At 37.3% G+C, this 23,055-nt stretch overlaps 1 protein-coding gene across 2 annotated transcripts in view; it reads left to right on the top strand.

The window, feature by feature from the left end:
• utp20 (UTP20 small subunit processome component) overlaps positions 1-23,055 on the top strand; it is a 154,666-nt gene that overhangs the window by 46,605 nt on the left and 85,006 nt on the right. For both annotated transcript variants that reach the window (XM_051928458.1, XM_051928462.1), the window contains exons 21-26: positions 1,042-1,282; positions 12,448-12,609; positions 14,603-14,693; positions 15,085-15,170; positions 17,138-17,263; positions 17,711-17,877. In XM_051928458.1, the coding sequence (XP_051784418.1) occupies positions 1,042-1,282; positions 12,448-12,609; positions 14,603-14,693; positions 15,085-15,170; positions 17,138-17,263; positions 17,711-17,877 (873 nt within the window). The remainder of the gene's footprint in view (positions 1-1,041; positions 1,283-12,447; positions 12,610-14,602; positions 14,694-15,084; positions 15,171-17,137; positions 17,264-17,710; positions 17,878-23,055) is intronic.

Here is a 23,055-nt window from a genome sequence, read left to right on the forward strand (position 1 = left end):
TATTGAAAAATACAAGGATTATAGAAAAACGACAACTGCATATACTGCATGTATATGTTGACATATAAGACAAGATGAAGACAGACTAGACTAGACCAAGTACAGATAAATAGTTTTATAATACAAAGTCTTTAAAGATGATGTCCGATTTTCTTACCTTGGTTTCTGCAGTTAGGCCCTTTGCTTTATAATCTGCAGTTTCGTAGGAAAGAGAATTACTCCTCCTGGCAAGAGATTCTAGATGCTGAAGTTCCCCTACTTGAAGTAATGGCTGTTTCTCAGCCTTTTCAGTCCACTAGTAGGCCTACAGCTTGGCCTTGCAGAGAAATCATCAATTTCTGATCCACAAAGTGTAGGAGATTTTCAGTTCTCTGCTCCCCACACAGAGAGCAGTTTGTCAGTTTTTAGTTTCAGAGAGAAGTTTCAGCTGTATTTTCAGTCATGTTGGAGAGTGAGAGCAGAGCTTCAATGGGAGTTTCCTTGAGAGAGCCAGACCGTGTCCCCAGCATTACCTAACTGGGTTGAGTGTAACTAGTTTAGGAAAAAAAGGTGGAACATCTCTTGATTGCATTGGTCACTTACAGTTACAAAATCTGCATCTCTTCATAAGCAAGTTCTTCTGTCCATCAGAGTAGTCATTTATAGATTTGTTCTTGCTTGTGTCCATTTTGTGCATTTTGGCTCAAGAATTCTGCTGAGTGGCCGCTGAAAAGATGTCACTGCAAATCTGATTCAGATCTTTGCTATCAGATGAAGTACAGGTAGATCCTGATACGAGCGGGGGAAGTGGCAACTAGATGCCTGCATCGCTGTCAAATCTGCTTTTCTAACAGACCTAGTTTGCCACTAAAACCTAGTAGAATGGGCAATGCCAACTTTGTCCTTCACTTTGCTATTACATAATCACATTTGATATTATTGTTACTAATCTGATAACCTGGTTAATAATAACAGACTTTTTGTTTGGCAGGTTCAGTTAACTCATACAGTATTTTTTTTTTGACATATTACATAAAAATATATATTTTTTAAATTAAACAGAAAAGGATCAGCCTGAGGAAAAAGGAGTGTCAAATTTTGAAACAGAGCAAGATCACAGCAATCTGAGATGTGGTGTCATTTCTGTGCTTTACCTTGATAATTTCAAGTTAGTCACAGATGACAAAGAAAGAACTGATTTTACAAATTTTAGATGTCTACTGTGGAAGGCAATGATCCAATTCCCTGAAAGAGTGGAACCTCGCTCAAGAGAACTGTCACCTCTACTACTAAGGTTTATTAAGTAAGTGAAATCTCATTTTTATGTATACCTTTACTTCCAAAGTGATCTCTTTACAGGTATATATAACATTGAAAATAATGCAGTAGCTATTAAATGGTTTATATATTTTAATCTTAATTAAACACAGCAGTTTAATTTTTTCTACTGTAGTATGTCAAACATTTTTACTTTGCATATAACATATGTTCCGAAATGAATATGACATAAAGAAAACAATTGTCCTTTTACATTTAAATGTTTGTTTTTTTTCCACCATAGCAGATTTTTTTTTTAAGATACATACATTGAAATTTTAATAGTGACATTTGATCTAATAGCTCAGGCACTGGATCCATGAGGCAACAGTGCTAGCCACTGTTTTTAACTTGTGAGGGATATGTAAAAATCACTTTTTATAGGCTGAGTATGTAGACTATTACACAGTGCATCCGGAAAGTATTCACACCGCTTCATTTTTCCCACATTTTGTTATGTTACAGCCTTATTCCAAAATGGTTTAAATTCATTTTTTTCCTCAGAATTCTACACACAACACCCCATAATGACAACGTGAAAAATGTTTACTTGAGGTTTTTGCAAATTTATTAAAAATAAAAAAATTGAGAAATCACATGTACATAAGTATTCACAGCCTTTGCCATGAAGCTCAAAATTGAGCTCAGGTGCATCCTGATTCCCCTGATCATCCTTGAGATGTTTCTGCAGCTTAATTGGTGTCCACCTGTGGTAAATTCAGTTGACTGGACATGATTTGAAAAGGCACACACCTGTCTATATTAGGTCCTACAGTTGACAGTTCATGTCAGAGCACAAACCAAGCATGAAGTCAAAGGAATTGTCTGTAGACCTCCGAGACAGGATTGTCTCAAGGCACAAATCTGGGGAAGGTTACAGAAAAATCTCTGCTGCTTTGAAGGTCCCAATGAGCACAGTGGCCTCCATCATCCGTAAGTGGAAGATGTTCGAAACCACCAGGGGCCTCATGTATAAACGGTGCATACGCACAGAAATGTTGCGAACGAATGTTTCCACGCTCAAATTGCAATGTATAAAACCTAAACTTGGCGTAAAGCCACGCACATTTCCAAGGTTCCTCATACCCTGGCGTACGCAATTTCTCCGCTCGGTTTTGCAGACTGGCGGCACCCAGCATCAAAGCAGTGCTATTGTTCCTGTGTGGTCACCCTTTCTTTCTTAGATCCACATTCCTGACGCGGCTTTATAAATACACTGAAATTAACTGCATATTGTTTATTAGTGTAATGCATCTGATTGTAATCAACCAGTAATAATATAATGGTCCAGGGAATAGCCACAGTATTCCAAATACCATAACTGCTTTAGCGTTGTTACTCTCACTGCATCTTCTTCTTCTTCTTTCAGCTGCTCCCATTAAGGGTTGCCACAGCAGGTCATCTTTTTCCATATTACTCTCACTGCACCACTCGGAATATTTTTATATCACTGTATCTGAGTAGGGAATCAAAGCAGCAGCTGATTGGAAAAAGAATTATCGGTATACAGCATGAAGCAGACGCTGCCTCAGCCATGGCAAAACGCTTCATAGACTTTCCTGTACGGACTTCGTGGTTTAGAAAACGTTTCATCCCAAGAACTATAAACGCACTCAATCAGTCCATCAAGTGCTCCTTGTAGAACTGTTTGTACTTATAAGTACAATTACCTCACTGTAAACTTGCACTACAGTTATAAGATTGCACAACCTAAGCCACTTTATAAAGCACATATTTACATATGATGACGATACCATTTTTAAGATGAAATGCAGCAAAATATGTTGATTATATTGTACAGATAAAACTTTAACTTAATTTAAATAATCTGTATTGTTAATAATTAAACATGTGCCGCAGCGCTAGCTAGTTCAGGGATTGTTCCTGCATTACGTTGTATTCTTGCTGGTGCTGACGCGACACTGGAAGGATAATGGATAGAATAATTAAACACTTACTACGAAGATATTTCAATGTTCCTTAAATGTTTTGAAGAATCGGCGTTGTAAGGTTGCAATTGTGTGGCGATTGGGTATTTGGAAAAAGAAAAGTAAGGACAGGAATTGGAGGTTAGTACGTTTGAAAGAGAGAGTACTTCTGTAATAAATTATTTCATTGAAGGTCACGCATGGCGCAGCAAGCCTGTTGCGTGAGACATGAACAAGCACTGCGCCACCGTGTTCCCATGTTTAATAACATGCTTTCATTCCTATCATTATGAAAAAGATATCACGTATACATCTCAGTATATTAATTATTCAGAGAGCTGTAATATCACAAATGTAATGGATTCTGTGTCCTGTCGGAGAAAGAGAAAGCCCGTTTAAGAAGCAGGTAGTGATTCACACACATAGAGCACATAGAAGATCAAATACAGAACAAAGCATTTAACGTGCTACTTTAGTTACAATGGGATTTGAGAAACTAGTAAATTAATCGATTTTAAGATGAAGTTTATGATGTTCTACTTTAATGGCAAAATAAACTACGTGATTAAAGTGGAAATTTTGAGATTAAAGTTGACATTTCGTGCTTTTTTTCCCCACTGTGTGCCTATTTTTTTTTTTTGTCTGTACCCTAATAAGCTTTCATATGACACTCAGACGGTGGGCTACGACTTGCCTTTTCACGGCGACTTTGATATGTGATTTCTTTTTTATTTTGGGCACTGTGCGACTTTGTGAACTTGAGCTTTCGAGTTTCTCCGATGCTCTATCACTCGATCAACTTCCTTTTGTTGATTATACCACAGTTTAAACCAACAAATAGTACGTTTTTCCTTTGCCTCCACTTGGTATTCGCTGAAATTCTTATATTTTCCCCCGTGCTTTTTCCATTGTCTTTTCAGAGAAGGCTATTTATATTGATTTGCATATTCAAAGAGGCGTAATTCTGGGAGGAGTCAGGGCGGGACAGAAGGCGCGTGCACATGCGTTACTTTTCACGCTGATCGGGATTTATGTAGCGGAAGAACGTGGAAGTTTGCTTACGTACAGATTCCTGCATCTGGATTTTTCTGTGCGTACGCACATTCCCGCTTTTGTGGTTACGCCATGTTATAGTGTGAGTTCTACGCACGGCGTTATACATGAGGCCCCAGGACTCTAAACTGAGCGATCAGGGGAGAAGGGCCTTAGTCAGGGAGGTGACCAAGAACCCGATGGTCACTCTGTCAGAGCTCCAGAGGTCCTCTGTTTAGAGAGGAGAACCTTCCAGAAGAACAACCATCTCTGCAGCAATCCACCAATCAGGCCTGTATGGTAGAGTGGCCAGACGGAAGCCACTCCTTAGTAAAAGGCACATGGCAGCCCGCCTGGAGTTTGCCAAAAGGCACCTGAAGGACTCTCAGACCATGAGAAAGAAAATTCTCTGGTCTGATGAGACAAAGATTGAACTCTTTGGTGTGAATGCCAGGCGTCACGTTTGGAGGAAACCTAGCACCATCCCTACAGTGAAGCATGGTGGTGGCAGCATCATGCTGTGGGGATGTTTTTCAGTGGCAGGAACTGGGAGACTAGTCAGGATAAAGGGAAAGATGACTGCAGCAATGTACAGAGACATCTTGGATGAAAACCTGCTCCAGAGCGCTCTTGACCTCAGACTGGGGCGACGGTTCATCTTTCAGCAGGACAACGACCCTAAGCACACAGCCAAGATATCAAAGGAGTGGCTTCAGGACAACTCTGTGAATGTCCTTGAGTGGCCCAGCCAGAGCCTAGACTTGAATCCGATTGAACATCTCTGGAGAGATCTTAAAATGGCTGTGCTCCGACGCTTCCCATCCAACCTGATGGAGCTTGAGAGGTGCTGCAAAGAGGAATGGGCGAAACTGGCCAAGGATAGGTGTGCCAAGCTTGTGGCATCATATTCAACAAGACTTGAGGCTGTAATTGCTGCCAAAGGTACATCGACAAAGTATTGAGCAAAGGCTGTGAATACTTATGTACATGTGATTTCTCAGTTTTTTTATTTTTAATAAATTTGCAAAAACCTCAAGTAAACTTTTTTCACGTTGTCATTATGGGGTGTTGTGTGCAGAATTCTGAGGAAAAAAAGAATTTAATCCATTTTGGAATAAGGCTGTAACATAACAAAAGGTGGAAAAAGTGATGCGCTGTGAATACTTTCTGGATGCACTGTATATGTATATGTATGTATATATGTACAGGGTATATGTATGTATATATGTGTATATATATGTGTATGTATATATATATATATGTGTATATGTGTGTGTGTGTGTATATATATGTGTGTGTGTATATGTGTGTATATATATATATATATATATATATGGTTGAAATAGTTTATTGTCAAATAATGCAGAGTACGCGACACGTGTTTCGCCCTAATTCTAGGCTCATCAGGCGTACACACTCACTGCACTCCCTTACGGGAATCGAACCTCGGACGTCAGTGCTAGAGGCAAAGCCCCTAGCGTTGCGCCACAGCGTGTGGTTCGTTAATTTGACAGCATGTAGATCGGGGTAATTACATTCACGGCATTCATAGTCTGAATCACAGTCTGATTGTATGGGTGGTTACCTACCAGGTAACGCTTGTGGTTGGTCAGCTTCGCCTCTAGCGCTGATGTCAGAGGTTCAATTCCCGTAAGGGAGTGCAGTGGGTGTGTACGCCTGATGAGCCCAGAATTAGGGCGAAACATGTGTCGCGTACTCTTTGCATTATTTGACAGTAAACTATTTCAACCATTCTATGATCTGCTTCTCACAACTGAGGGCACCGTGACGGATGTTAGCTGACTTGCTGACCAACCACAAGCGTTACCTGGTAGGTAACCACCCATACAATCAGATTGTGATTCAGACTACGAATGTCGTGAATATATATATGTGTATATGTATATGTATATATGTGTATGTGTGTGTAACTAAATACAACAACAACAACAACATTTATTTATATAGCACATTTTCATACAAAAAGTAGCTCAAAGTGCTTTACATAATGAAGAGAAGAAAAATAAAAGACAAAATAAGAAATTAAAATACATTAATTACAACATTAATTAACATAGAAAGGAGTAAGGTCCGATGGCCAAGGTGGACAGAAAAAACAAAATAAAACTCCAGAAGGCTGGAGAAAAAAATAAAATCTGTAGGGGTTCCAGGCCACGAGACCGCCCAGTCCCCTTTGGGCATTCTACCTAACATAAATGAAATAGTCCTCTTTGTAGTTCGGGTTTTTCACGGAGTCACTTGATGCTGATGGTCATACAGACTTCTGGCTTTTAATCCATCCATCATTGTTGGAACATCATGGTGCTTTGGGTAGATGGTGGTGGCATGCGCCACCACCAACAGGACACCGGAAAAGGAAACAGAAGAGAGAGTAGGGGTTAGTACAGATTTTGAATGAATAGTTATTATAATGAATTGGATATACAGAGTATCAGGATTAAATTACAGTGAAGTTATGAGAAGGCCATGTTAAAATAATGTGTTTTCAGTAGTTTTTTAAAGTGCTCCACTGTATTAGCCTGGCGAATTCCTACTGGCAGGCTATTCCAGATTTTAGGTGCATAACAGCAGAAGGCCGCCTCACCACTTCTTTTAAGTTTTGCTCTTGGAATTCTAAGGAGACACTCAGTTGAGGATCTGAGGTTACGATTTGGAATATAAGGTGTCAGACATTCCGATATATAAGCCGGGGCGAGATTATTTAAAGCTTTATAAACCATAAGCAGAATTTTAAAGTCAATTCTGAATGACACAGGTAACCAGTGTAGTGACATCAAAACTGGAGAAATGTGTTCGGATTTTCTTTTCCTGGTAAGGATTCAAGCAGCTGCATTCTGCACTAGTTGCAAACGATTGATGTCTTTTTTTGGGTAGTCCTGAGAGGAGTGCGTTACAGTAATCTAGCCGAATGAAAACAAACGCATGAACTAATTTCTCTGCATCTTTCGATGATATAAGAGGTCTAACTTTTGCTATGTTTCTTAGGTGAAAAAATGCTGTCCTAGTGATCTGATTAATATGCGATTTAAAATTCAGATTACAATTAACGGTTACCCCTAAGCTTTTTACCTCCAATTTGACTTTTAATCCTAATGCATCCAGTTTATTTCTAATAGCCTCATTGTATCCATTATTGCCAATCACTAAGATTTCGGTTTTTTCTTTATTTAATTTGAGAAAGTTACTATTCATCCATTCTGAGATACAAGTTAGACATTGTGTTAGCGAATCAAGAGATTTGGGGTCATCAGGTGCTATTGGTAAATACAGCTGTGTGTCATCAGCATAGCTGTGGTAGCTCACGTTGTGCCCTGAGATAATCTGACCTAATGGAAGCATGTAGATTGAGAAGAGCAGTGGACCCAGGATAGAGCCTTGTGGAACACCATATAGAATATCATGTGTCTTTGAGTTATAATTACTACAACTAACAAAGAATTTTCTCCCTGCCAGGTAGGATTCAAACCAATTTAAGACACTGCCAGAGAGGCCCACCCATTGACTAAGGCGATTCTTAAGAATATTATGATCAATGGTGTCAAATGCGGCACTCAAATCTAAGAGGATGAGAACAGATAAATGGCCTCTGTCTGCATTTACCCGCAAGTCATTTACTACTTTAACGAGTGCAGTTTCTGTGCTGTGATTTGTTCTAAAACCTGACTGAAATTTATCAAGAATAGCATGTTTATTGAGGTGCTCATTTAACTGTATAATGACTGCCTTCTCTAGAATTTTACTTAAGAAAGGCAGGTTAGAGATGGGTCTATAATTTCCAAGAGCAGAGGGATCGAGATTATTTTTCTTAAGTAGGGGTTTAACTACCGCAGTCTTAAGACAGTCTGGGAAGACCCCCGTATCTAATGACGAATTTACTATGTCAAGAACATTATCACTAAGCACGTCCGATACTTCTTTGAAAAAATTTGTTGGTATTGGGTCAAGGGCACAGGTGGAGGGTTTCATTTGAGAAATTATTTTATGTAAATCAGGTAAATCTATCCTAGTGAAAGACTTTAATTTGTTTATTATGGGGTACTGGGGTTTAGGAGGATCCTTAGTGTTGGGGAGATATACTATGTTATTTCTAATATCATTAATTTTTTGATTGAAAAATACAGCGATAGCCTCACAGGTTTTACTGGAAGTACTTAGGAGGCATTCCTTTGAGTTACCTGGGTTTAACAGATGATCAATTGTCGAAAATAAGACTCTGGGATTACTAGCATTGTTATTTATAATCTTAGAGAAATAGCAGCGCCTCTCAAGACGGACTGTGTTATTGTATTCTGTTATTTTAACTTTTAATATTTCATAGTCAATAGTTAGTTTAGTTTTCCTCCATTTACGCTCAGCTCTACGGCATGTTCTCTTTAAATCAGACACTCTTTGGGTCTTCCATGGTATAACATTGCTAGAAGATTTTTTAACTGTCTTTTCAGGTGCAACTAAGTCAACAGCAGCTCTCACTTTAGTATTAAATCTTTCCACCTTACTATTTACATTCTCCTCGCTATTATAGTTGGCACTATAAACGGACTGATTGGTTAGAGTGTTTGAAAGTTTTAAAGCTGCTGATGAGTCAAAGAAGCGTTTTTTAACAATATGCTTCTCATGAGTGTTTTCTATCATTATTTCTATATTAAAGAGTAAAAGAAAATGGTCTGATAGACCAATATCAATGACCTGCTTTATATCAACTTTTAGTCCTTTAGTAATTACTAAGTCTAACGTATGACCTGCTTTATGTGTAGGCTGATTAACGAGCTGTCTCAAATCAAAAGAGTCCAGGAGGTTCATAAATTCTTTTACTTTCTGGTGAAATTGATTATCTATATGAAAATTAAAGTCGCCGACTATTAAGAGTGTGTCATAGTTCGTAATTAAGATTGACATCAAGTCAGAGAATTCCTCAAAGAAAGACGCGTTGAATTTTGGAGGTCTATACACGGATAATACTAGAACGTGAGAATCTCCCTGAATAATAATGGCGAGATACTCAAAAGACTTGAATTTACCAAAACTGATATTTTTACATTTTAACCTGCTTGAGTAAATGTTTGCTAGTCCTCCACCTCTCTTTCCTTGGCGATCAGCACGAGTAAAACTGTAATCCGGAGGCGCACATTCGATTAAAACAGCTGCGCCATCTGAGCTAAGCCACGTTTCACTTAGTGCAATAAAATCTATTTTTTTATCACTAATAAGATCGTTGATAAAAAACGTCTTGTTAGTTAAAGCTCTAATATTTAATAGTGCCATATTCAATGTTTCGGAGGAGCAGAGATGAATACTATGTGCGTTATTGATATATGGAACAGGAATTAAGTTATTTTTATTAGCGCCGCTCTGCGTGTATTTTTTGTTTAATCTATGATATGTTTTTATAGTTTTAATACATTGTTCATCTAAAGTAGTAACTTTAATTAAATTATTGGTGTTTATGCCGTATTACCTAGATTTTCTATGTGCATTAAGATTAGTTATTACAGTATTTATGTTGTGCACTTTTATGGAAGATTTTATTAAACAATTATCATGACCAAGCACAGGAGTGGCATTTCGGAAGGGGTTAAAAGTAGAGATAGTCAGGATAAACGAATTACCTTGGATATGTTTTCGGAGAGGACCCGGGCGCCGAAGCTATTCGGATGCAGGCCATCTCGTTTGAAAAAAATGCGGTCTTTCCCAAAAGAGGTCCCAGTTGTTGATGAAACCGATGTCTTGATTCTTGCAGAAGCCCTGCAGCCAGTTGTTTAAACCAAGCAGACGACTGTAGTACTCGTTTGATCGTCTGACGAGATGAAGATCTTTGCCGATGGGGTCCTCTCCTTTGTGTCTTTAATTAATGCAGTGAAGTCTGCCTTGAGGATCTCGGACTGTCAGTGCCTTATGTCGTTTACACCAGCATGTAAAACAATTGCTCCAACTGCCCTGTTCTTGTAGATCACCGGCGCACGTCTCGTCACATCTTGGACACGAGCACCGGGAAAACAAGAAACAAAAGATTTTCTATTAGGGCAAGTGATATTGAGGTTCCTAACAATAGAATCACCTACCACTATTACATCACCAGGAGCTGAAGGCGAACTGGGGACGCTTAGAGGGTCAAACCGGTTCTGCGTTACGATGCTTGCCTGTGCCGATGGAGGTGTTCTGGCCTTGAACCCCCGCCTGCATTGCTGAAATACACCGAGGTCACCATCGGTGTTGCTCCTACGAGGCGCGGGGGTGAAGGTGACTTGAGCGGCAAACGCGGGGTTGATGTTACGCTGATAACAGATGGCGAGGACGGTTTATCCAACAGCCGAGCCTTCAGATCTCTGAGGTATCTTCGTCTGGACAGAAGTTTCTGAATCTGTTCATCGAGTGCCTGGAGTTCCTCGACTACAATTTCAACGCGATTCACCTCACTATCGGCCATTGTCCGCTTCTGTTTCTGCTTCCGCTTCCGCTTCGTGCCCTAGGAAGAATGAGAGAGAGATAGGTTAGGTTACTACACAGCACGGTGTTACTACAGTCACACGGTGTGACTTTGAATTAATGAGGCAGTTAATACACAAATAGGGTTTTGTTAATTTGCAATGGAGGCAACCTTTACAAGACCAGGGCTAAAGTATATACATTTACATAAATTTCTTAGTATGCTGCTAATATTTTCTGATTTGTCAGTTTACATATGTTTTATGTCTGCATGTATTACATGTATTATTTTTTTTTTCTTTCTTTCTTTTTTCTTGGAATCAAATACAAGATTGCCTCAATTGCATAAGTTTGTCTACTTGGTCACTGGCAGTTTATCACAGCCATAGATACCTGGGTTCGAACTCCAGACTTGGTACTTTTTGTATGGATTATGCACATATGCACATATTCTCAGCCTGTTCCCATTGATTTTATCTGGATAATGCAGATTACTTGTCACAGGTTAGATTGACAATTCTAAATTCACTCAGTAAGAATGAGTATGTGATTGAGTGAGAGTGAGAGAGCATGTGTGTGTTGCTGTCCTCCCATTCAGGAATGAGGCCTGGCTTTAACATAGTACTGCTATGATAAGCTCTTGATCACTACAGACCTGTAAAGAAATAACGTTGTTTTGGAAATATTTAAATAAACAATATACAGTAATCCCTCCTCCATCGCGGGGGTTGCGTTCCAGAGCCACCCGCGAAATAGGAAAATCCGCGAAGTAGAAACCATATGTTTATATGGTTATTTTTAGAATGTCATGCTTGGGTCACAGATTTGCGCAGAAACACAGGAGGTTGTAGAGAGACAGGAACGTTATTCAAACACTGCAAACAAACATTTGTCTCTTTTTCAAAAGTTTAAACTGTGCTCCATGACAAGACAGAGATGACAGTTCTGTCTCACAATTAAAAGAATGCAAACATATCTTCCTTTTCAAAGGAGTGCAAAGCAAGCAGTCAAAAAAAAAATCAATAGGGCTTTTTGGCTTTTAAGTATGCGAAGCACCGCCGATACAAAGCTGTTGAAGGCGGCAGCTCACACCCCCTCTGTCAGGAGCAGGAAGAGAGAGAGAGAGAGAGCCACAGAAAAACAAAGTCAAAAATCAATACGTGCCCTTGAGCTTTTAAGTATGCGAAGCACCGTGCAGCATGTCCTTCAGGAAGCAGCTGCACACAGCCCCCCTGCTCACACCCCCCTACGTCAGCGCAAGAGAGAGAGAGAAAGAGAGAAAGTAAGTTGGGTAGCTTCTCAGCCATCTGCCAATAGCGTCCCTTGTATGAAATCAACTGGGCAAACCAACTGAGGAAGCATGTACCAGAAATTAAAAGACCCATTGTCCGCAGAAACCCACGAAGCAGCGAAAAATCCGCGATATATATTTAAATATGCTTACATATAAAATCCGTGATGGAGTGAAGCCGCGAAAGGCGAAGCGCGATATAGCGAGGGATCACTGTATATAGTACTATATACTTTTTAAATATAATATTAAAAACACTATATGATTAATTGCATACAGTACATTTTTTAATTAATTACTTAATTTTTTCCAAAATAAATGTACATTTTTTTCCCCATATACAAAATACATTATTTTGTCCACAACTACTATGTATACTGTTCTTTGATGGGTAAAGCTTTGATCTGTAATTTAAAGTATAAATATATTAAATTTTAAATTTACTTTTTTTTGCAGAAATGAATATTACCCAGCTGACCTCATGGTAGCTCCAACACAGAATTTAAGAAAAAAAAGTGATAAGGACCATGAAGATAACATTAAGATGGATGAAGAAAATGGTTCAGATGATGACACAGAGTGTCCAGGGAGAAAAAGAACAAGAAGGGCAGCATCAAAGTAAGTTTGTGCATAATGTTTGTGTGAAAGTGCTATACTGGTAATGATTTGGGGAATAGTCAAAATAATGGTGTGACTTTGAATTAATGAGGCAGTTAATACACAAAATGATGTCAAAGATTTACTTTGCAGGTGTTAATGGATTTCATTGTAACCATATTAACTTTGACCTGGTAACCCCATAGCTATTACTTCTTCTTTCTAAAATGTCTACACCATTACATTTCCTTAAGAATGTTTACAGACAACCTTTGTTCCTGCATTTTTTGGCTGGGCACTTTACTGTTCTAGTGTTGACATTTAAATATTTGTGCTTGAATAATGGAGGTAGCATTGCTTGCCTAATCTTTAACATGCAAACATCTTGTATTTGCAATCTATGTCCTGTTATTCACCTTTAGTTGAGTTTTTTAAAATAGACTTTAACTGAAATATTTTTGTCTGTATATTATTGAAATAATGAATATGCTGCTCACTAAATGATATGAAGAAGCTTATCTAGAACAACATTAAAAGCTATTTTACATGAGTTAAAATGATCTTATTTAATGAAAATTACTTAAGCATATTACAAAAATATTTTAAATGCACTTGTGTAATTTTGGTAATATGACCTACATTTGTTTGCAATCCATCCATTTTCTGAGCCTGCCTATTCATTACAAGATCACAAAAGTATGCTTCAGCTAGATATTACAATGCAATAAAAGGACAAAGCATTCCTAAGTTACACCATTAATCGTTACATTTTTCTAAAACCCTTGTCATGCTATTATGAATATTATACTCTTAAACTGCGTGATATTTGCTCAGAAGCAAAGCATCATCACAAATATCTTTTAGAATAACAACTCATACAATAAATACAGTGTTAAAGCAGTGTTAGACCAAGTCTGATGTCAAAATTAAAATGTTTTAGGTCGTTTGGTTGACACAGTAACAACAAATTGTTCTGTGACCATTATCAAGGCTTAACATGGTTAAATAATTACACTTCAATTTGCGTTCCTCTACCTTACATACTGCTAGGCACTAGCATCCACAGAGAGGATGATTTTTTTTTTTTGTCTCCTCAACACAACTTCCATCTTTACTATCATTGGTCCCCCTCTAAGCTTTATTTCCTGAACTTAAATCTTGATGCAACTAGGGGTTGGAACAAACTAATTTCCATATTTTCTCACCACAAAAATCTGATGTGCCCACACAATATTTTTCACAAGTCTGACCTTGTCTTCCACTTCCTTTGTGGACTCCAAATTCTTTTGATTATGTGTATCCAAGTCCTTTCTGTGCTTTCATTGGCCATTATTATCTTCCTTACTTGTTTAACTATTTCCACATGATTACATCAGTAATCCAAACCAGCTTCTGATTTCAGTAGGACTGTCCCCTGATATGTCTTCTGGTTGACTGAAGTTGACATATAAAAAAAAAAATAGTTTTTTTGTTATTTAAAAAAAATAAAATAAAATTCATGACATATTTATTAGACAAATCAGTCAGTCATTGTCCAACCCACTACATCCTAACACAGGGTCACGGGGGTCTGCTGGAGCCAATCCCAGCCAACACAGGGCGCAAGGCATAGACAAATCAGTCTTTATTGTATACAGCATCTTTTAACATAATGCATCCCATGTTGTGTCACAGATATTAGAAAATATACCTGGCAATTTTTAACTTTAATCAAAAGGAGTTTTAGAAGGTAACCTCTACTATAATGTAAAAATTCAAGAGTGATAATAATTACAATAAAATCTAGCATATTTAGATTAACGCTTCGCTTTTTACAATACATTTACTGTACAGTTAAAAAGGCATAAACAAGAGTTAGTTCTACAGTTTAGATGTGAATATCATATGTATATATGTGTATGTCTATATGTATATGTGTGTGAGTTTAAATAAATTAAATTAGATCAAAATAAATAGGCTCATTTATGTTGTAGTGCACTTCCACAACCTTCTGAAAAACTTTTATGTATTACAGACAGCTGATTGCTCATCTGAAAGTGTTTTCAAAGTTTGCAAATCCTCTGGCACTTTATTTAGAACCAAAACTGAAAGAGTTGTACACTGAGGTATGAATAACCCTTTTCTCAAATATGTTTAAATTGTTTCTCGTTTCTTATTTTTGTACTTTATTTCTGAGTTTCAAAGTTTCAGACTCATTAATTTTGTAGTGATTCCACTTTATAAGCAAGGATATGTTTGATCGTATTATTACATTTTGCAACCAGTGGGATTTTTGGCAGTGTATATTCAGTTTGTTCAATGGTTTGCAAAAGATTTTACTAGCATATTTTACTTTTATTTTGTAATAGTTTTTGTTACACGGTTTAAGTACTTATTTTCCATAAAATGTGTTTGAAAGTTGATTTTTATTATACTGAATTTTAATATAATGCTTTTTGTAAAATTGTGGTGCATCAGGAGTTTCCACTGATTTTGGCTATCTCTGTCAATATCTAGCTGCTTTGCCATCAGTATCAAGATGTTCAGAAAATTGCTTTGGAATGTATAATGACTTACAAGGATCCACACATTATGCCTTACAAGTAAGCTTATTACTATTTATTTTGAAGAAATATATTACAGACTGCACTTTGAGTTAATATGTCATAAATTTAGTTTCATGTATTATTATTGTAGTAAGCATTATTTGAAAGAATGTTAACTTATTCAGTTAATGTTCATTTGGTCAATCAATAAAATTACTCTATATTATTTCAAGTTCCAATATATTACATTTATTTAACTACCTATGCACGTGGTGTTCCACTTCAAAGTTGTTTATTTACGTTACAATAAACCAACAAGTCAGTCAAAAGCATTAATGATATTTTTACATACTCAAGGGTGTCTTCTTTCTAATAAATCATAGCTTTCCATGCGGTCTACTCTCATTCATTTTTAAAATATGTGATTTGCACAGCATATCCGGAGGCACGTATAAAACTAAATAAACTTTTATTTTTCTTCACCTGTGGGACACGTCTTCCCTGTGTCCCACAGGCACAACACAGTCCTTAAACAGAACACCAAAACACAAACACTATTACTCTTTGCACCATCACTCCTCCCGGCAAGCATAGTCCTACTCCTCCCGACTCAGGCTCTCGGAGTGGTGGGTGCTGGCCCCTTTTATAGTCCACCCAGAAGTGCTCCAGGTGTTTGATTGCCGAGTTCCGGCTGCACTTCCAGGTGTGGCAAAAACACTGCCCATAAGGGCTCAGGAGTCCCAGCTGTAGCACTCCCTGGCAGCGCCTACGGGACCCAACAGGGCTGCACCCAACTCCAATTCCCATGGAACCCTGCGGGAAACCGAGGCACCGCTCCACCCCGGGGGGGGGGGTTGCCATCTAGCATCCAGAGGGAGGTACTGCAAAGTCCATGGCTGCTCTTACTGAACATATACCGAAGGGGCGTCCCGGCTGTCCGCCACACACTGGATAGCTGAGTTTCACACCTTTCTAATTATGTGTAGTTTTTTATGATTGATCATTTGTACTACATGTCACTGCTGTGCATAAAGGGCTGGAAATAAATTGCTTGTGTAACAGCTCATCTTTTCTTACCAATATGCAGTACTAGGCTGTTAGCCATTATGGATGTAGTAGGAAGTCAAGGAAAATTACACCTTTTATTGGCTAACTAAAAAGATTACAATATGCAAACTTTTGAGGCAACTCGGGCCCCTTCTGCTTCGAAAACTTGTAATCTTTTTAGTTAGCCAATAAAATGTGTCATTTTGCTTGACTTACCAATACACAGAAATCTTGAATCAGATTTTGATCACAGTTTTGACTCTGTTGAGAGTGATGCATTTGCTTAAGGACTCGCTGCTATGCTTGGTTGGGAAGTACTGCTTAGTATAACTTCAAAACATTGTGGCATGCAGTTTTACAGTCCAAGTGTCATAGGTTCAATTACCATCCTCGGGGGGCTGTCTGCTGTATGTTCTCCCTACAGTTTTCTGGGCAGTGCTCTTTTAGGTTCAACTTAGAGTATCTGCAACATTTCTTAGCGTACTGGTGGGTACTATTACACTGTACTTGTGCCTCTCTGAAGTTTCACGCAAGTCCCTTCCCATAATCGAATCTCGCTGTATAACACTACTCACATTGCTGGATTGCTTACACATAAAAAAAAGTTTCCGAATAGGGAGGGAATACCTTCTGACAGACAGTTTAATATTGCAGTGCTATGGGATATGGAATCTAATCTTGGTACATGGTAACTGTCAGATTGAGGCACAAAAGAAAACTGATTCAGGGGTTGTGTATCATAAAATGTCTTGGTTATGTACTATAAAGTCCATACTTTTAAAAATTTGGAGTGTTGTAATCACTACTCTTCAGCTATTTGCTGCTCATTCATTACATAAGAGGATTTATTTTTTGGTATGTAGTTTTGGCACAATAACTCCAAAAACCCCATAGGTCATATGTGGTTAAATTAACATACAGGTACTAACTAATGTCAAGCATTGCTTTTTATATCCGTTTTTTTTTTTGTTTCTTAGTAACCACTTGGAACGACTGTTGGATGATAAACATTTTAAAGAAGTTATTGTCCATTTTAATATTTCTGAGGAAAATTCTATTGTAAAATCTTCAGATAGGGCTCATCTTATGCCTATTCTAATGAGGTAAGACAATTAATTGTATTTTCTTTACATTTTCAATTTTTGTTTCCACAAATTTGTCAAGAATTCAATGTTGTGTATAAGTGGCCCAACTTTGTAGGAGCTTTTTCCTAGTTATACATATATTGTTACAATTACAGTATAAAATAAATGAATGTAATGTAAATGTATCTCAATATATTTGCCAGTAATAACTGAAAGTCTCAAACACCTTAAGTTTCTAATTGATAGTGTTTAAATAAATGTATAGTTATGTACTGTATTAAGAAATACACTGATTATCAAAAATATTGTGGTGTAGCAAATTTTCAAAATAAGAGTGATTTACAAAAATGTACAGCATGCTAGGGTATAACAGATACATGACTTTTGATTTTCTGTGCCATTAAACAAATGTCTTGGTTCCTTTTTCTTCCCTTTTTTATGCATGTTCTTTTTCATGCGATTTAGAATTCTTTATGGGCGCATGAGAAGTAAAACTGGAAGTAAAACACAGGGAAAATCAGGCGCTGGAACAAGAATGTCAATTGTCATGCGTTTTTTAGCTGGTTCCTTACCTGATGAACTTGGATTATTTATTGACCTGCTTTTTGAGCCTATGAAAAATTACAGTAAAGGTTTGTGTTTTCTGTGTGTATATATGTATTTTTTTTTATTGCCTTCTCTGAAACATCATATGAATTTATCCTGGTTATTTCTGTGATTAAATTTGTGTGATTGCAAAACATTTATATTCATATGGTCAGTGGATTCTTTTTACCTCCATTATGATTCACACAGCATTTTAGAAATCTGAAATATATTTTAACCAAAATATTTTTACAGTTGAGGAAGAGTAGTGAGGTAACAAGTAATGCATAAAAACTAGCTAAATTAAATTAACAAAAACATGATTTTAACACCACAGCTTGCAATCCATCCAAGATGTTTTTGTTGCATGCACTTCAAAAATCTTGTATTGTTAATATGGATATAGTATTTGATTCCTACCACAGTGAAAAGAAATGGGCATATCACTCTTAAAGCTCTTTTGCGTTATTTGGATCATTGAAAACTTGCCATGTTATTAAACAGAAGTTAGTGTGGATAGCCAGACAGACTAGTCAAGAGATTTAGATTTCATTTTGAGCTTTTGGGGAAATGGATTGTATGGCATACATGGTACCCTTCTGACTGTTAATTTTTTTTTATCTCAATATATCAGTCGTGGTTCACCCTATTCTATGAAAAATAATTAATTCACAAAAGTGTAATAGAATGTATGGGTCAAAAATAAAAATTCAGTACTTCCTGTCTCATTCTATTTTCTGAACGTGCTTAATCTAGTTTTTGAGTCATGGTATACTATAACACAATAGTACAGTGGAACCTCGGGTTACAAATGTCTCGGAACACGTACAAATCGGGTTACGCCCAAAAAGTTCGCCAAACTTTTGCATCTGTTCACGACCACACACTCGGGTGACGAACAAGTCAGTTTCCCTTCCGGTTCGTACGCGGCGATGATTTCTGCACGTGTTCAGTCTCTACCTGTGCATTCGCTGTGAACTCCTTGTGCTCTATTTCGTTTCACTTCTGGTTCGTACGCGCCGGTGATTTATGCACGTGTTCAGTCTCTCCCTGTACAGTACATTGTTCTCGGTCAGACGTGCATCGCGCAGAGGAACTTTACCTCAAAACTGTAATCTCCTCTCCACCCAGTTCCTCCTCACTTCCTTCATGCCAGAACTCGACTCAGGCAAGGTTACTTTTCTTGGTTGTTTATGGTTAGTTTTTGTATAAATTATGGATTTTTCAAATGTTCATTGTTTTCCCTGTGCTTAAAACTCATTCAAAAAAAGTGTTTACAGAGAGTGGTTCGTAAGGCTGTAGCGTGACCTTTTCTCTGTTCAAGGTTTTGTCAGTGTTATTCAATGTTTTTACATTTAGTTTACTATTACACTGTGCATTCTATGGTATAATTAACTACTTTTGCGCTTAAAAATCTTAAAAAAATATATTTACATACAGCTCGTACGGTCCGGAACGGATTAATTATATTTACATACAATCCTATGGAGGAAATTACTTCGGGTCAAGACCAAATTGGGTTGTGACCAGAGTTTTGGAACGAATTACAGTCGTGACCCGAGGTTCCACTGTACAATGAATAGTGCTGCTGTTTTAGGGTGGCAGAGGTCTAGATTCAGATCCAGCCTCTTGAAGAGTAATGTTTTCTTGATTAGACTTTAGCCTCCCCACACCTTAATTTGATGTGGATTTGGAAATGTATTAATGGATTTACAGCGATTGCCGGTCCTTGCAGAATAAGATAGTGTTCCAATTCATTACAGTATATACTGTACACTCACACCCATACTTACTCATACCAGTCCAGTTTGATGGGAGGAAATCTGTATTTTGCTGTGTTTTTAAAAAAAAAAAAAAAAAAAAAAAAGGAAAAAATGGTGATTCAACAGACTGGACAGAGCCTCAAAACCAGTATCCTGAAACTGTGAGTAAACCGCATTCTCTATGCCACCAAATCACTCAGATATAAATGTATACATACAAACATATTTTTGTATATTTAAAAATATTTTTAAACCTTTTCAAGGTGGGTTATCATTTGGATATTACTAGTATATGTAATAAAAATATAAATAAAACAATCACTATACAATAATGACTAAGTTTAAGCACATAAAACACTACATTCTTTTTTCATTATTTTCTTTTTTATTATTGTCACATATTGAAAATACTATATCTCACCATGGATTTCAGAATGAAGTAGTGTTCTTGCCCCAAATTAATCTAGCTGAGAAAAAGCCTGTGGTGACAGCAAAATGTACAAGCTAGAATATCAGCCAGTAATTCTGAAAGCAAACGAAGGGCAGCAACATATCCAATATGTGTATTGATATCCATGCGGCCCTTAATTTTATAGTTTTTTGAAGTCCTCTCTCTCTTCAACTTGTTTGTCTAGTTTACTTAAATATGGCCCTGGCCTTTTAAGACAAATGCTCTGTCTTTTATTTGGGGCCTATGAATTTAATATATCTCCTCCTTTCCAAGGGCCTCATGAAATATAAAGACTGTTTCTGAAAAGAGCTCAAAAATGCTGAATCCTCACATCTTAATCACAGGCTGAATATTGAAGCTTGCCTGTGTTCATGGCCGTCTTAACGCATGGGCACGCTGGGCAGTTGCCTGGGGGCCCCACGAGCATAGGGGCCCCATGCTAATCTATGTATGTTTTGACTAGCTAAGTGGTTAGGTAGGTAGGAGCCCAAGTGCACTGCTTTGCCTGGAGGCATATAATGGTGTTAAGACAGCCCGCCGATGCAGATGGGGTGTTTGTAAAGCACATCAGAAGTGGCCACTTTGCACTCAGTCAGGCATTCAAATCAATGTCAGAAGTGAGAAACTATAGTGAAACTTGTTTTATAACCTAGCAACTGAAACAGAGGTTATAAAACCATAAACTGTGTTTTGTTGCAACTGCATTTGATTTAAGCCTGTCTTTATCTCTTACCAGTACGCAGCCAAGAGAAGGAGTCTGAGTACTTTCAGAATCCACTGTATTTTACTATTGTATATTTCTTGACATCTAAAATATTGGTTAATTCCTGAAACCCATCCCCCACTATCACTATTTGTTTTGTATCCCCTTATTGTGCTGTACTGTATACTTAGCTCGTTTTACATGAATAATCTGTGTAGGCAGAAATGTACAAATGCTTGTGTAATATGTATTGGCCTTGGCTAGGAAGCTGTTTAGTTTGCTTTTTATGTTATACAGTATATGCATAAGCTCTGCAAAAAAAGAACTGGTTCTAGATTAATATTGCTAAAGCATTTCCTTTAGAAACAAATATGCATCTGAATTTTTCCAGTTGTGAAATTGTAGTGTTTAGCTCTTTTCAAAGATTTTTTTTTGGTTTAGGTCTCTAGAAACCTAGTGACTTTCGTCATATTTAGTTATAAGTTATATGTAAGGTATACAGCCATTTTATTACTCGTTAATTTGTAGTTTTGTGTTATGCTTCATCCATTGATCAAGTATGCGTATGCTTGCAAATCATTATTAGACCATTGCTTTTGAACCTATTGTGCAAAGTTAAAATCCCACAAACTTCAGAATTACAAATCAAAGAAAAACGCTATAAGCATGTCAAAAAGAAAAAATGCTTATAATTTATGTATAGTGTGTGATTAGAGCAAATTCTGTAAAGTCATTATTATTACCTCTTCACTGTCCCTGGTTTCAGAACTTCCTTACTTATAAAGTTACACCTGAAATGTATTATTTTATTATATACATTTATATTGCTTGTAGAGGCAGAGCAAGATTAATGATTGAAGCTGTCATTTCAGCACATCCCAAAAAATGGATGACCTTGTCCCTATGAAATAGACCACTATACTCGGGTAAACTTTAAAATTAACACTTTTCAACTTAATTAAACTTAGTCTGTATTTTGTGAACAACAAAGGCTATTACTTCTAAAAGACATACTACCCGAGTATGATTAAGGTACTTGTGTGATCTCCTGCTGTAGAAGTAAAGAGTTTATGTTCCAGATAACAGCAGCTACCTACTTAGACTCTGGCATCTATGCCTTTCTTCCTACTTACCGGAAAAAGCAACCATTGTGGGAGAGGACTCTTATGAGCCAGCATTACAATGAACCTTTACTGCCTACTTAGCAAAACTCTTTTTGAAATAATCTGTATGATAGGCATACCTAGGGTCAGAGTTATAAAACATGTATACACCGCTTACCACACAAACATCAGGATTTATAGAAGAGAGCTTGACGGGACAACTTTTGTATATTTATAGCATCTCTGACCCATCCATTAGGAACATTTTGGAGAAACTGAGAAATGACATCACCCTTGATCAAACAGGAATACCAGCCGTGCATTGACATGATAAATCTATTCACATATCAAAAGTGATAATTATGGTGTACAAACTCTTTTTTATTTCACTTTTAAGAGTGTCAATGCTATGTATTTGCACTGAGGAAGTTTTTTGGTTTTCATCAGTTTATAATAGCTGCCCCTTTTTGCCAGCTTGAAAAGATAATTTGCAGCGATGTCTGCTTCTCCTCCTGTAATCTGAGCACTTTACTACTCTCTAATTGCAATAAGGGCACATAGCATGAATGATGCCACTTTTATTAACTGTAAGCAGTTACATTCCATTAAAGCACAAGCCATCTCTGATGCCAGGATAAGACTTTTTTGATCTGGGTCAACCTGTGATTTATTTATTTTGATGCAAAATAGCTTTAGCAGATGTGATGAGGCAGATGTGACTTGTTACTGTTTTTTGGTATTTGGCGTTTTGATAAGGTAACTGGCTGAAAGCTAATTTTTTCCTATGGTCTGTAATATATATATTTTAGCAGCAAGCCTGTCATCATACAGTGTGTGCCAGTATGAGGAGAGGTGCTACAATGCAGTGAATGATCTTGCATGGTCTTTTGCGGAGTGCAGCCAGATACTTTTGAATGTTGGTGGTGGTCTCTTGATGTGTCAGGGGAGAGGCTGCTCTACCTGACAGTGAAATTCTGCAGCATCATGATTGTTTATGTGTGAGGTTCATTAGCATAATCCATATATGATATTTCAAGGCAGTAACCCGATGGAGTTTAAGGATTGTTCACATATGCATATTTACAAGATTATTGTAATTTTATAAAGGTAAATTACATATGCATATGTGCATATGCAAGGTTTTTTGGTGAATACATTTTCCTGTGTTTCACACTAAAATCCATTCAAAGTTTTATAAATGAGCA

The sequence above is a fragment of the Erpetoichthys calabaricus genome, chromosome 1 (assembly GCF_900747795.2).
Source record: "Erpetoichthys calabaricus chromosome 1, fErpCal1.3, whole genome shotgun sequence".
Classification (NCBI taxonomy): domain Eukaryota; kingdom Metazoa; phylum Chordata; class Cladistia; order Polypteriformes; family Polypteridae; genus Erpetoichthys; species Erpetoichthys calabaricus.